At 43.0% G+C, this 12,931-nt stretch overlaps 1 protein-coding gene across 3 annotated transcripts; it reads left to right on the forward strand.

The window, feature by feature from the left end:
* Positions 1 to 915: 915 nt before the first annotated feature.
* slc52a3-2b (solute carrier family 52 member 3-2b) lies at positions 916 to 9,583 on the forward strand. Of its 3 annotated transcripts, none has more exons than XM_080769231.1 (4): positions 916 to 995; positions 3,477 to 4,552; positions 6,446 to 6,569; positions 7,929 to 9,583. In XM_080769231.1, exons 2-4 carry the CDS (start codon positions 3,522 to 3,524, stop codon positions 8,139 to 8,141), a joined length of 1,368 nt encoding a protein of 455 aa, XP_080625357.1. In that variant the 5' UTR covers positions 916 to 995; positions 3,477 to 3,521; the 3' UTR covers positions 8,142 to 9,583. The 3 variants fall into 3 exon arrangements, with proteins under 3 accessions (XP_080625357.1, XP_080625355.1, XP_080625356.1); XM_080769229.1 differs by lacking the exon at positions 916 to 995 and adding an exon at positions 2,353 to 2,486; XM_080769230.1 differs by lacking the exon at positions 916 to 995 and adding an exon at positions 2,403 to 2,490.
* Positions 9,584 to 12,931: the final 3,348 nt, after the last annotated feature.

The following is a 12,931-nucleotide window of genomic DNA, read 5'->3' on the forward strand; positions in this document are numbered from 1 at the left end:
GGTCAATAATTCCACAGAGGTGGGTGCTGGGGGCAGTGGGGGCACTCAAATCAAATGGCATTCAGTCAAGCTGCTGCCCATTGATGTGGTCACTCATTTGACAAGGAATTTTCACTGAACAAAAGCCATTTCTGAGCCCCAGCATCCACCCACACATCACAGACCGTTGTCGAGAGTCGTCTTATGGTTGGCCAAACCAGTGGTTTTCAAAGTGGGGGCCGTGGCCTCCTTGGGTGCCGCAAGGGGGTGCCAGGTGGGCCAATGGTAAAAGATAGATGGTGGGGGGGAGGGGAGTTAATTGAAAATATATTAGAACAATATTGAGCGCATGTCATTATTGTCTAAATAAAAAAAACTTTTCTGCTTTTCTCTCAAAAACCATTCAGCAATTGTGAAAATAGCAGATCTACAAGCTCACAGCATGATGCGTTGCTTTGTCTTTTTATGGCCATTTCACAATAAGGTAGCTATAGCTACTACCAGAGGCTATGACCAAGGTTCCCGAAACGTAGCTTAGCCTTAGACTCGAAGGCTAAGCTGTACACCACCACCTGGCTCTAACCACGAGGTGAGCCTTCAGAAAGTGTTGGTTCCTTCCAGAAATGTTTCACCTTCTTTACCTCATTTGACTCCCTCTACAGTGAATGCCTCTCCCTCATATTCTCATCCACCCCTCTCTCCTTCTTCCCTTCCAGCTCCTCCCAACCCCTGTAGTCTGGGACTGTTTCTCAGACTGGACCCCCTCTGACCGCTGGCTCAGCCAACAGTGAAGTAAGCCGTACTAGGCACAGCAGTCCAACATATAGATACCATAGATACATTTGCAACCTGCAGAAGGTCATTGTCCTGTTTGTTACATTGCACTCTTACTGTGTTGTGTCTGCAGGTCGAGCATCGTAACCGTCGACCTCTTGGAGAAGAAGCAACATATTCTGCCGATTCACATGCATTCCAGCACCCGGGGGTGTTTCAGCGTTCAAGGAGTTAACATCCAGGTAGGTTTTTATTGTGTGGGATATAGTAATTTCTGGGGGTAATATATATATATATATATATATATATATATATATATATATATATATATATGGATAATGATTATTTTTTTAAATCATCAATGTGTTTCCAAGTTTGGAATTGTGTGTTTGAGCTATGACAACATTTCCCATTTTCAAATTATATTATTTTGAATTGTTTGCATTTTGTGCTGTATTTATTAGTGATTAAAACGTTTTAATTAGGCAGCTGTACGTGGTAAACCACAATTCAGTGAGCCTTTAGTTGTACTGCTGTTTGAAACGAAGGTCTCATGACTCTCATCTGAGAGATCAAAGACAAGTCTGTGATCTCAAATATGCAATATTTCATGTTGTATTTATTTCAACACAAACACATTCTGACTTAAGGATTTATCCAGAACCACAAATGCAGGAGTATGAGGTTTATTGTATGTATTTCCTGATTCGTTCAGAGCTTAACAATACTTGCAACAACCATAAGCCCATGACAACATAGTTGAACAGCTATCTTGAAAATGTACAGTCGAGAAATCAGGTTCAGTTTGAATGCATAATCATCAGACGCCAGAATCATGCCAGTTCTTGCATACCATACTTCAGGGCTCAAATAATTAGCTGGGGGCCTCATTTCAATCAGGACACGTGGCTCAGAACTCGTGGCTCAGAACTCAACAGTAACAACATTAAGCTGAATTCAGAACTATCTCCAGCCACAATATACAGTCACGTTCTCAATGTTGACGTACCGTATAGGCCTATCTATTTGTAACTCTGCATGACCTATATTTACTGTACAGTAAGTAGGATTTTACTGTGTGTGTGTGTGTGTGTGTGTGTGTGTGTGTGTGTGTGTGTGTGTGTGTGTGTGTGTGTGTGTGTGTGTGTGTGTGTGTGTGTGTGTGTATATATGCTCTACATATTGGAGAGGTATGCAGCTAGCAGCTGTCCCCTTCATAGTCACACGACTCACACTACCAGTCTACCACCTACAAGTCCTGGGGAATAAGGGGGCAGAGCCCAAGGTCACATGTGCTGGTTGGATGGAGGGGGAGAACAGGAAGGGGGAGAACAGGAGGAGCTAGATATCTAGATGTGGTGAGCCCTCCCCCTGCGTCTCCTGCTCCATGTTTCACTCTGCTCCGAACCAGGCCTATATACATGTCACAGGCAGAGGAAGAGCACATGGCTGGAGGATTTTGAACAGAAGCCTCCAATAGCACAACATTAACGTGTCACAGTGCGCCTGCGTAGTCCCTCCCTGTCTGGGGCATTAAGAACACGGAAGCAGTGTGCAGCCTGTCACTGTGAAAGTGTGTGTGTGGGTAGAAGGAGGGGGTAGGGAATGTATAAACACATGACACATGCACTTGCCGGCTGATGAAACGAAAAGAATGGGTATTGATCACAATGGTGTGAGAGGTTAGCAGCATATAGAGATGAGGGACTATTCCTGACTCCACTCTGAACAAGGTAGGTGAGTGTCCCCCAGGACGTTTGATTGACTAGGAACGTATAGAGAAACTACAAGGTTGCTATAGATTATCTATAACACCCACTAGCCTTTTCAAGTCCATCTGCACCATGCGCTGTGCAAGCCTGTCTTAATGTAACAGTGAAGGTTAACAAATGGCTTAGAAAAATGGCTTAATTTATTATGTATTTATGTGAAGCACTTCTCCCTGCCATACCAATTAAACAGACTTGAATTGATTAGAACGAGAGTTTTAAAATAATAATAATACTTGAATCATAATACATTTGAGACTTTTTAGGAAAATGTTTAATCTACCTTTTTTTTCTTCAAAAGAAAATGATATGCAGCACATGATTTGAAGTGTGGCTGGCATTCACATTCCAAGTGTGAAAGTGTGTGAAAGGTCCTATGCCAATTTGCCAAATAGTATTAGAGATTATAGAAGACGAGGTGGGTGTCCCTGGGGGAATAGAGAGAACGAGATAAAGAGAGGGAAGGTCATTTCAAGCTTCACGGGCACATAGTGAACAGCAATGTCAAGTAGCCTTTCATCCGCTCTGTTAGGCAGAACCTGTTAGGCCAAACCTTAGGACTCATCATGACTCTTTTTATGCTTTGTCGTCTATGGTATTTGAACATGGCTCTCTTACAAAGCACGCACGCAAATGGTTCTCATGTGAATAATCGTGCATTGATTCCTTTCATTTTTAATGTCTGAAATGTCTATAACACTTAACTTGGAATAACTATATCCTATAATTTGTTAATAGTTAATAATTAAAAAACTCTTGGATATTGAGTTTGTTCATGATTTGTTAACCATTTATCTATATCTATAAATGCACCGTGTGTGTGTGTGTGTGTGTGATGATTGCAATTAGCTATTAACTATTTACTGTATAAGGGATAGTTACCTAAATCTGTTTTTAGGTGATGTGCCCACTCTTGTAGTGCATAATCTGAATATGTTCCTGATCATGTTTCAGATTGTGTAAATCCGTGTTTGCTGATACACCCTTCAAGCCTTCGCCATGTCGCTGTTGACCCATGTCCTGGCATGCCTGTTTGGCATGGGCTCATGGGTGGCCATCAATGGGATGTGGGTCGAGCTGCCCCTGGTCGTACCAGATATTCCAGAGGGCTGGTACCTGCCCTCCTACCTCACAGTCCTCATCCAGATGGCCAACGTAGGCCCTCTCTTCGTCACTCTCATGCACCGCTTCCGCCCGGGGACACTGGACGAGCGGCCCATCATCTACTCCATCGTAGGACTGGGGATTGTTTCCACCTTTCTCCTGGCTTTCTTCTGGAAGCACACGGTGGCTATAGGAGGCACGATGCACAGTGTCCCCCTTCTGGTGTTGAGCTTTCTGCTGTCTGTGGTTGACTGCACCTCCTCAGTAACATTCCTGCCATTCATGATGAGGCTGCGGCCTCAGTACCTCACCACGTACTTTGCAGGGGAAGGACTCAGTGGCCTTGTGCCCGCTCTGGCAGCTCTGATTCAGGGAGTCGGGGTGGTCCACTGTCAAAACACTACTGTGGCCGATACGGTCAATGGGACACTGAATAACTCCACTGTGAGCGGTAGTGGCGAGCTACAGGCCATCTACCAGCCCGCTAACTTCTCCGCCCAGGTGTTCTTCGTCTTCCTCAGTGCAATGATGTTCGTGTGCCTGGTGGCCTTCATCCTTCTCAACCACCACCCGGCTGTGGCTCGGGAGAGAAAGAGCGATCTGTACTTTGGTGGAGATCTGGTCCGGGAGAAGGCAGAGCAGGGTCTGTCTCTGCACACCCAGAGTCCAGAGCAGAAGCCTATGATCTGTCCGCTGGAGGCTCCCAGGAGGCGCAGCGCTTTTGGGAGGGGGACATACAGTGGTCTCGAGGTGGTGTTCATCTTTGTTGTGCTAGCCTGGGTCAATGCCCTCACCAATGCTGTGCTGCCCTCTGTGCAGTCCTACTCCTGTCTGCCGTATGGAAACAAGGCCTACCATCTATCCGCCAGCATGGCAGCTGTTGCTAACCCCGTGGCCTGCTGCATTGCCATGTTCTTGCCTGTCAGGTAAGCATCGTCTCTAGGCAGAGATTACACATCCTTAATATGCTATAATACCGCATTCTAATCATTCAGAATAATACTGTTTACTATGATGTGATACCCAATGTATTTTCAATAGTTCCAGGTAGGTTCTATAATAAGCATTGTTGTGGTGTCTGTATGGGAGATTGGTCCAACACACTTTGATGTGTGAAACAAATGCAATGAACAAAGTTTTACAAATGCAATGCAACAGTTTTACCGTATTTAATGTCACAATCGACTATCAACTTCTCAAACTAAACGCGTCTTTGGCTTCCTTTGTCATATTTTTTAGTGCAAACCTGCAAAGTGTTTGTATTGTCAGTATCTTATGCTGTAATTATAAATTATAATACTAATTTTAGTTACCACTTTTCTGTCACATTTTCTACATACATTACATTTTCCCTCATGCATTTAACCCTATTATGAGCATGTTGGTGATTCACTCTAGACGCCTTGAATGCAGCAAACTTCCCATTAAATAGCCAACACAATACTGCGTTAAAAACGCTCATAAACATCTGAATGTAGTCAGACTGTTATTGCAGTGGTTTTTAAGTTAAAAAAAATTAAGTTAATATCTCAAGGCACAACTGTATGCTAGAAAAAAAACTAAAAACTATCTACATTGGATTCAATTACAGTATACATTTACTATAATGACACACCCAATGATGATGCCATGTTGAAAGTGGTTAAAATATATTTCTTATGAAATAGAAATTTCCTCCAGTATTGGGAAATGAGTGTGCATGAACTAAGTACTGATAGTAAATGAAAACAATTCAAAGATTTTTGTATAGTTGTATATTGCAATAATAATAATGGTTGTATTAGTGGTTGTCAGGAAATCCCCAGGCACACATGGGCTTGTCTCATCACTTTCTGTCTCTTTCTTGTCAACATGTCAATATGACACCATGCAGTGTCTTTTGTTGATATTCTGCATTCTTTAAGATTTCTTTTTTTTTTTGGGCTTTTTTGGCCTTTATTGATAGATGTATAGTAGGTAGACAGGAAACGGGGAGAGAGATGGGGGGGAAGACACGCAGCGAAGGTTGTCGGGATCGGGACTCGAACCCGCAACACGCTGCCATGCTGGACCACCAGCTGGACTACCAGCCCAGGCCAATATTCTGAATTCTTAACTCCCCAGAGTCCCCATCATTAAACCAAATCCAGTGACTTTGATTGATGCAATACTGAGCATGGATCAGATTCTAAATTCTAACATTTATTTATTTCACTGCAGATAGCTAGTCTACATATTATTCTTTTGAATCATCCTTGTTATAATCATGATCGCCCATGTCTGTGTACTTGAACGTGAGACACAGTGTACTCGTGTACTGCCTGATCTGTAGCATACTTTATAGTTACGAGAGACATCTCTGACAGCAAGGTCAGCCTTGCTGCAGCCAGTAGGAACGTTATTATGTCTCATATCTTGTTGTCACGTCATTACGATCCAGCACTATATATGTTCCTGTTTGTGTAATAAACTTTGTGAACCTTTAGCGTGATAATGTCTCGTGTCACGTTATTGTTCTCCCGGGCCCGCCGCTGCAGTCGCCGTGCCCGTACCGAAGGAATACTTCAACCGGATTATCACACACCACCCAGCCGGCACACACTACCTGTCTGTCAAACCAGACGAGGGTCCAGTACTTAGAGTTTACAACAATCCTTAACACTTAAATTCAATTAATTATTTTAATGGCAATAACCTTCCTGCCCTATAGCATTTCGGCTTTGTGCCCTCAAAAAATGGAAAACACCAAAGGCCAAGTGGCCTTGCTCCTACCACGATGATTCAATTGTAGGCCTGCTACTGAAACTGACACGTTTTCTCTTCTGCATCTTGGTCTCCAGGTCTCTCAACTTCATGGGCTTTCTGACAATCGTTGGGACAGGCTTTGGAGCCTACATCATGGCTATGGCTGCCTTGAGTCCCTGTCCGTTGCTGGTTCACACAACCTCTGGAACGGCAATTATAGTAAGAATTCATTTCAGGCTCAAGTCAAAAGTATTGTTGTATAGTATTAGTATGGTATTGTATATTATACAGAAAAAGAGAAACTCATCTGCTCCAAAAGTGATACTTTATTGATGACGTTTCGAGCTAATTGGCTCTCTCATCTGGTCAAACTGGAGATGTGAGTGATCCACCCATTTAAAAAGACACCCACGGGTCTCGTTACTAGTCAGTGGGTGGAACCAACACGACATGGTCATCAAATCAATTAATCAAATATCACTATAGAGTGTTTCACATTTTTACGATCCACAACAGTGGAATAAGCATAAATGGACATCATCATTAATAGAATCTATATAAGAATTCACATAATCAGGCATTATCTTAGGCAACAATTCAAGGATATATAAATATTAAATATATATCATAGTTACAGTAAAGAAATGATTAAAAGTGGCTGATAGGAAAGTCCTCATTCATTCCCTTTGGGGACATTGTGTTTAAGGTATAAATCCAAAAGGATTCACGCTGTAACAGCAATCTATTCAGGTCTCCTCCTCGCCTGGGACATTTCACATGTTCAATCCCCTGATATCTGAGAGTGGCCACAGTGTGTTTAGCGGACATGAAGTGCATTGCAACGGGGCTCTTAAGGATCTTGGTTGCGGATGCTGCTTCTATGCTCGGAAATGCATGTCTTTAGCTGTTGCCAATGTATCCCAGACCGCATGGGCCTTTTAGCTGGTAGCTATATTACTTCACTATTTTTGGTTGTGCATGTTATAGTGCCCTTGACTTTTGAATCCATAGCACCTCTACCAAGTGATGTGCGTATCCTATTAGTTTTTGTATATTATACACACACACCATAGAGCGTACGGTCGCAGTCCCGCCCCCTACCAGGGCCCAGGAAATGAGTCCCCGTTCATTTTCCTCATAGACATTTCAAAAAGTATATATTTAAACTGACCTTTTAAGCCTTGTACAAACTCGAGTTGTGATAAATCATGACAACAAACACAATTTTTCGGCCGAACAAATAATTAGAAAGAAGAAGAAAACGGCAGGTTACACTTTTTTCTTGTTTTTCTTCATTGTAATTATTTGTTTGGTCCAAAATATTGTGTTTATTTTCATGATTTGTCACAACTCAAGTTGGCTTTGTACGATACTTAAAAGGTCTTTGGGCATTGAGAATTATTTCCTGGGCCTGGCGTCGTCATGAAAGGGGGCGGGACTGCGACGCTCTATAGTCAGGAGGTGTACAGTATCATAAATGTATCTGAATTATGGTCTTTAATTATGGTCACCAATAGCCTATAGTGATACATTAAATAATATTTGCATTTATTTTTCTTTGTTAATTGTCTGCTGTAGGTAATAGCCTGGATCCTGTTTGTCCTGACACTGTCCTACATAAAGGTGATCATTGGTGTGATTCTGCGGGATGAAGGACACAGCGCCCTTGTGTGGTGTGGAGCAGTAGTGCAGCTGGGCTCCATGCTTGGGGCAATGTCAATGTTTCCTCTGGTCAGTCTCTATGGGCTTTTCAAATCAGGTGATCCCTGTAACACCAGGTGCCTAAAATAGGAACAGGGGGCACGGTGGCACAGTTGGTAGTGCTGTCGCCTCACAGCTAGAAGGTCCTGGGTTCGATTCCCGCTCGGGACGCTGTGGGTGCTGGTGCCGTGTTTCCTCCTCCTCAGTGCCCATACCCGAGGTGGGGTTGGTGAAAGGGCCTTTCTGTGTGGAGTTTGCATGTTCTCCCCGTGTCCCCTAGGGTAGGTACCCTCACAAAAAAACATGCAGTAATCCTGGTCTCTAAACTGCCTCCCCCTGGCCAGCCGGGGCGCCTAATGGAGGGGAAACTCCCCCCTGTCAGGTGTAAAGGAGCAACTTGGACACTCAGGCATGAAGGAAGCATGAGTTCAAATCCGTTGCTCTCCCCATGTCCCCCATATATGGGCACTAGGTTGGCGGAGGGTGTGTAGAGCCCAGGATCACATTAGATAATTGACACAGGGGTGAAAAATGGGTTACAAACTTTTTATAAAGAAAATAAAGTAGGGACAGAATATGTACGACACATGGTCACATTATAAATGCTACTGACTATCTGTGTCACTCAAAGGCAGCAACACTAAGAAATAAAAGATCTAAGCCCACACCACGCCACAACGAAAAATGTTTTGGACATGCAAGTGTAACGCCCCTGATTCAAACTCAGGTTTCCCGCATGAAAGTCCAACATCTTAACCACTACTAGACCAAAGGGATATCCCTATGGACTGGGGAGATATTAGACTTTTGAGGCCATCAGGCAGAGGCTCCCTGAGCCACTCTGCTACACTACTCACCACCCTTTTGACCTCCCACGGGGAAACCTGATCCGGGTCACAGCACCAATGTAAAGCCTGGGATTCGAACTCTGAGCCCCACTGCTACACAAGGTTTCGGCCCGACACACAGCGATGATATAAGTTCCACTGATTTCACATTATGTTCAGGACACAGTTATGTTTTTGTTTTTTTTAGCACTAAACACTTATACAAGTGTTGAGTGTATATGTGCAAACACTGTAATGTCTCTTCAAAAGATGTTCTGTATATGGTTAGAAAGTTTATCTTACATTTTTATTTTGTTTGTTATTTATTGAATTGTGAACAAAGCAGTGGGGGAAGCTGGGCTGGTTCCCTGTACAGTAGGAGGGAGTGTGTCAAAACCATACTTTTAAGGTCCCAAAGACAATGACAAGATTAGAGCATCTTTTTTTCTTTTTACATGTATGATGGTTATCAAGTACATCAATAATTGTTAATGGCATTCTTACCTTAAGTGCTTTAAAATGGTGCCTTCCTTTGGACACCTAGAAATCGAATCTGTAGTTTATTAGTTTACATTTAGTGTGAGTTGTAGGTTTTTATTATTATTTTGTAATGAAATTATACGCTTTGTATGCAGCTACAGTTATGTACTGGTGTCGTCCTATTATAATTATGAACAATGTCAAATAAAATGTTGCTTTACTGTGCTACTGTAGCATGATTTCCAAAACACAGCAATTCACAAATGACCATAACAGATCAGAACACCATTCAGGAACCATAGTCAGCACTAGTGTCTTGAAGGACCACTTCACCACTTTTCAACCTACCTTCAGATAAATGGTCCTCAGTTGTCATGGTAAAATACCACCATTTTGGTCTACTCTGTATGTGCGCATTTCAGATTATCTTTGTAGATCAAATTAGGTTGACTGTATTCATTTTCTCAGCAATTCTCTGTTGAAGCCATTTGACTTGTCACAATTAGTAATTACACACTGTCGGAGCCGGGACTTGAACCTGTGGCCTCCTGATTCCCAGGCAGGCTCTGCACCCAGTGAGCCACTGTATGTACAAAAAGCCAACTAGATAATGATAGAAGAGCCAGGGGCTTGTTTCCATTGTAGTTAATAAACATTGTGACGGTTCCCTATATTGTGTTATATGTATATTACTCTATAGTTGTCTGGTTTAGGTATATGTTGTGTTTACGGTTTGCCCTATAGTAACCTCTGTTCTTTGTATCCAATAGGATTGGGGAGCAGAGCTAGACATGATGTTCAGCCTAAGTGGCTCGCACCTGGGCCCGGGTGTCGACGCCCTATAAATGCCTGCTTCCCCAGTCCTTCCACAGATCTGTTCTTTTCATTTGCCTCCTGCACTCCACCATGCACACTTCTCAACATTTATGTTAATCCATACAACACGCACACACATACATTTCACTCATGCATACACGCACTACACCACTGACTACTGATCTCCACACTTCACCTGGTTCATCATGATTTGTTCCTTAATTTACTGTTTTTGTTTAGTTAATAAATTCTATTTCTTTGGTCAACTGCGTCTCCCCTGTTTTTTGTTGTGTATCTTGGCACCCCCTAGGCCAGGTACATAACAAAATGGGAGCTCTGTCCGCTTGAATTTTGAATAGTTGTGCAGGAAGTTTGGAGAGTCAAGTGACTCGCCCTTCTGCCTTTTGTTCTGCGCTTTTGTGAATTGAGTGAAATCATTTGGGAACCATTCCGGGGGTTTCCTTGTCCATGTGGTCGACACTACAGTCCGGTGAGTACAAAGCGATGTTTACTTCAGCGTACACGCTTGTGTACTTGGACTTTGGGAGATGCAGTTGATTTGTTTGATTATTTGAATTTGTTAAGACATTTGGGTATTTTGCAATTTGATTAAGTTTGTGCTAGTGGGGAGGTTTTTTCCTATTTTGTTATGTACCTGGCCTAGGGGGTGCCAAGATACACAACAAAAAACAGGGGAGACGCAGTTGACCAAAGAAATAGAATTTATTAACTAAACAAAACTGTAAATTAAGGAACAAATCATGATGGAACCGATGAAGTGTGGAGATCAGTAGTCAGTGGTGTAGTGCGTGTATGCATGAGTAAAACAAGGTTTGCAATTACTGTCATAGGCGTGGCCACTGGAAATCTGAGTGTTTCAGGTTAAACCCCAGGACTGAATCTTTGAGCGCAGGTCATTCGCAACCAAAAGGGGCTGGCGTTGCCGCTCCAGTTAATCCGGTGTCCATTTGTGTTTCACCTAATTTCGGTCCAAATAAGGATACAGAGTTTGCAGCACTGAGATCTTACCATCCATTTATCAGGCAGGGGTCTGTGTCTTTGGTGCAAGGGGGAAAAGAAGCACCTGTAACTATTCTAAGGGATACGGGGGCTTTTAATTCATTTATTCAAACTGGTATTCTTCCGTTAAACCATGTTTCTGACACGGGTGACAAGGTGCCTGTTCGGGGCATGGACATGAATGTTTTGATGGTTCCCTTGCATAAAGTGGTGCTTAAATGTGAACTTTTTCAGGGAGAAGCAAAGCTTGCCGTGCGCCCAGCACTGCCGATTCCGGGAGTGACTCTAATCCTGGGTAACGACCTGGTTGGTGCTCAGGTGTGGGCGGGGCTTCAGCCACCAGCAATGGTGACGTCCGTTCCCATGGTAACGAGGGAAGTGGCCACTTTTCAGGCAGACGTATCTGGTCCACACACTGTGGTAAAGCAGATCTCTGATCAAAATGACAGGATTTCTACACCTAAACGTGGTAGGAAACGAAAGAAACGTAAGAAACAAACAGTTTTATTCTGGCAGCCCCACAGGTAGACAGGCCATTCTTGAGTTTTACTGAGGCCATTCCGGTCTTTGAGTACTAATGTTATTGTGGGTCTTCTCTGTGGTTTCTCTTTGTTTTTGGCATTCATCTCTTAAATGCTTCATGATATCAGTTGCTGGGGTGGAGACTGTTAACAAGGGGGGTTGGCCATGGTAGGAGCACTCTTAATGCTAATGTTAGTATTGGATCTATTTTAAAGCTAATTCAAGTAGTGGGTGCCGGTGTTCCCTTTGGGACCCCGTCTTTATGGGGGGGGGTGTGACGGTTCCCTATATTGTGTTATATGTATATTACTCTATAGTTGTCTGGTTTAGGTATGTTGTGTTTACGGTTTGCCCTATAGTAACCTCTGTTCTTTGTATCCAATAGGATTGGGGAGCAGAGCTAGACATGATGTTCAGCCTAAGTGGCTCGCACCTGGGCCCGGGTGTCGACGCCCTATAAATGCCTGCTTCCCCAGTCCTTCCACAGATCTGTTCTTATCATTTGCCTCCTGCACTCCACCATGCACACTTCTCAACATTTATGTTAATCCATACAACACGCACACACATACATTTCACTCATGCATACACGCACTACACCACTGACTACTGATCTCCACACTTCACCTGGTTCATCATGATTTGTTCCTTAATTTACTGTTTTTGTTTAGTTAATAAATTCTATTTCTTTGGTCAACTGCGTCTCCCCTGTTTTTTGTTGTGTATCTTGGCACCCCCTAGGCCAGGTACATAACAAAATTCAAACGTCTAGATAAACAACAGCACAACAGACAATAGACACAATTTATTTCTTTATTTTTGTATCACTGTTGTTACTCAAAGGCAAAGGAAGACTGTGCTGTTGCAGGTAGCACAACTCAGTGAGTTAGGTCATTGCCTACATGATCTGGAGGTGGTGGGTTCAAGCCCCACTAAAGTCTTTACTTTCCTTAATTTCAAAAAAAAAGTTAGCCTCGTTTCTCATCATTTTGGACCGTGGGCTATAGCCCATATCGTACGGCATACTATAGCGCGCAGTTTTTCATCATTTTTGAGGATTTGAAAAAAATGACGAAATGACAAAAACGATGGGTTATAGCCCATGTTTTTTGAAATTTTGAAAAAAAAAGTTAGCCTCGTTTCTCATCATTTTGGACCATGGGCTATAGCCCATATCGTACGGCATACTATAGCGCGCCGTTTTTCATCATTTTT

This window comes from Protomyctophum bolini, assembly GCF_963924005.1.
Source record: "Protomyctophum bolini genome assembly, chromosome: 7".
NCBI lineage: Eukaryota > Metazoa > Chordata > Actinopteri > Myctophiformes > Myctophidae > Protomyctophum > Protomyctophum bolini.

Bases quoted from the DNA above. Each gene is read 5' to 3' on its own strand.
- slc52a3-2b (XM_080769231.1), top strand. From the start codon at position 3,522: ATGTCGCTGTTGACCCATGTCCTGGCATGCCTGTTTGGCATGGGCTCA. The intron at 4,553-6,445 runs GTAAGCATCGTC...CTTGGTCTCCAG, and splicing joins GCCATGTTCTTGCCTGTCAG to GTCTCTCAACTTCATGGGCT. The intron at 6,570-7,928 runs GTAAGAATTCAT...TGTCTGCTGTAG, and splicing joins CCTCTGGAACGGCAATTATA to GTAATAGCCTGGATCCTGTT.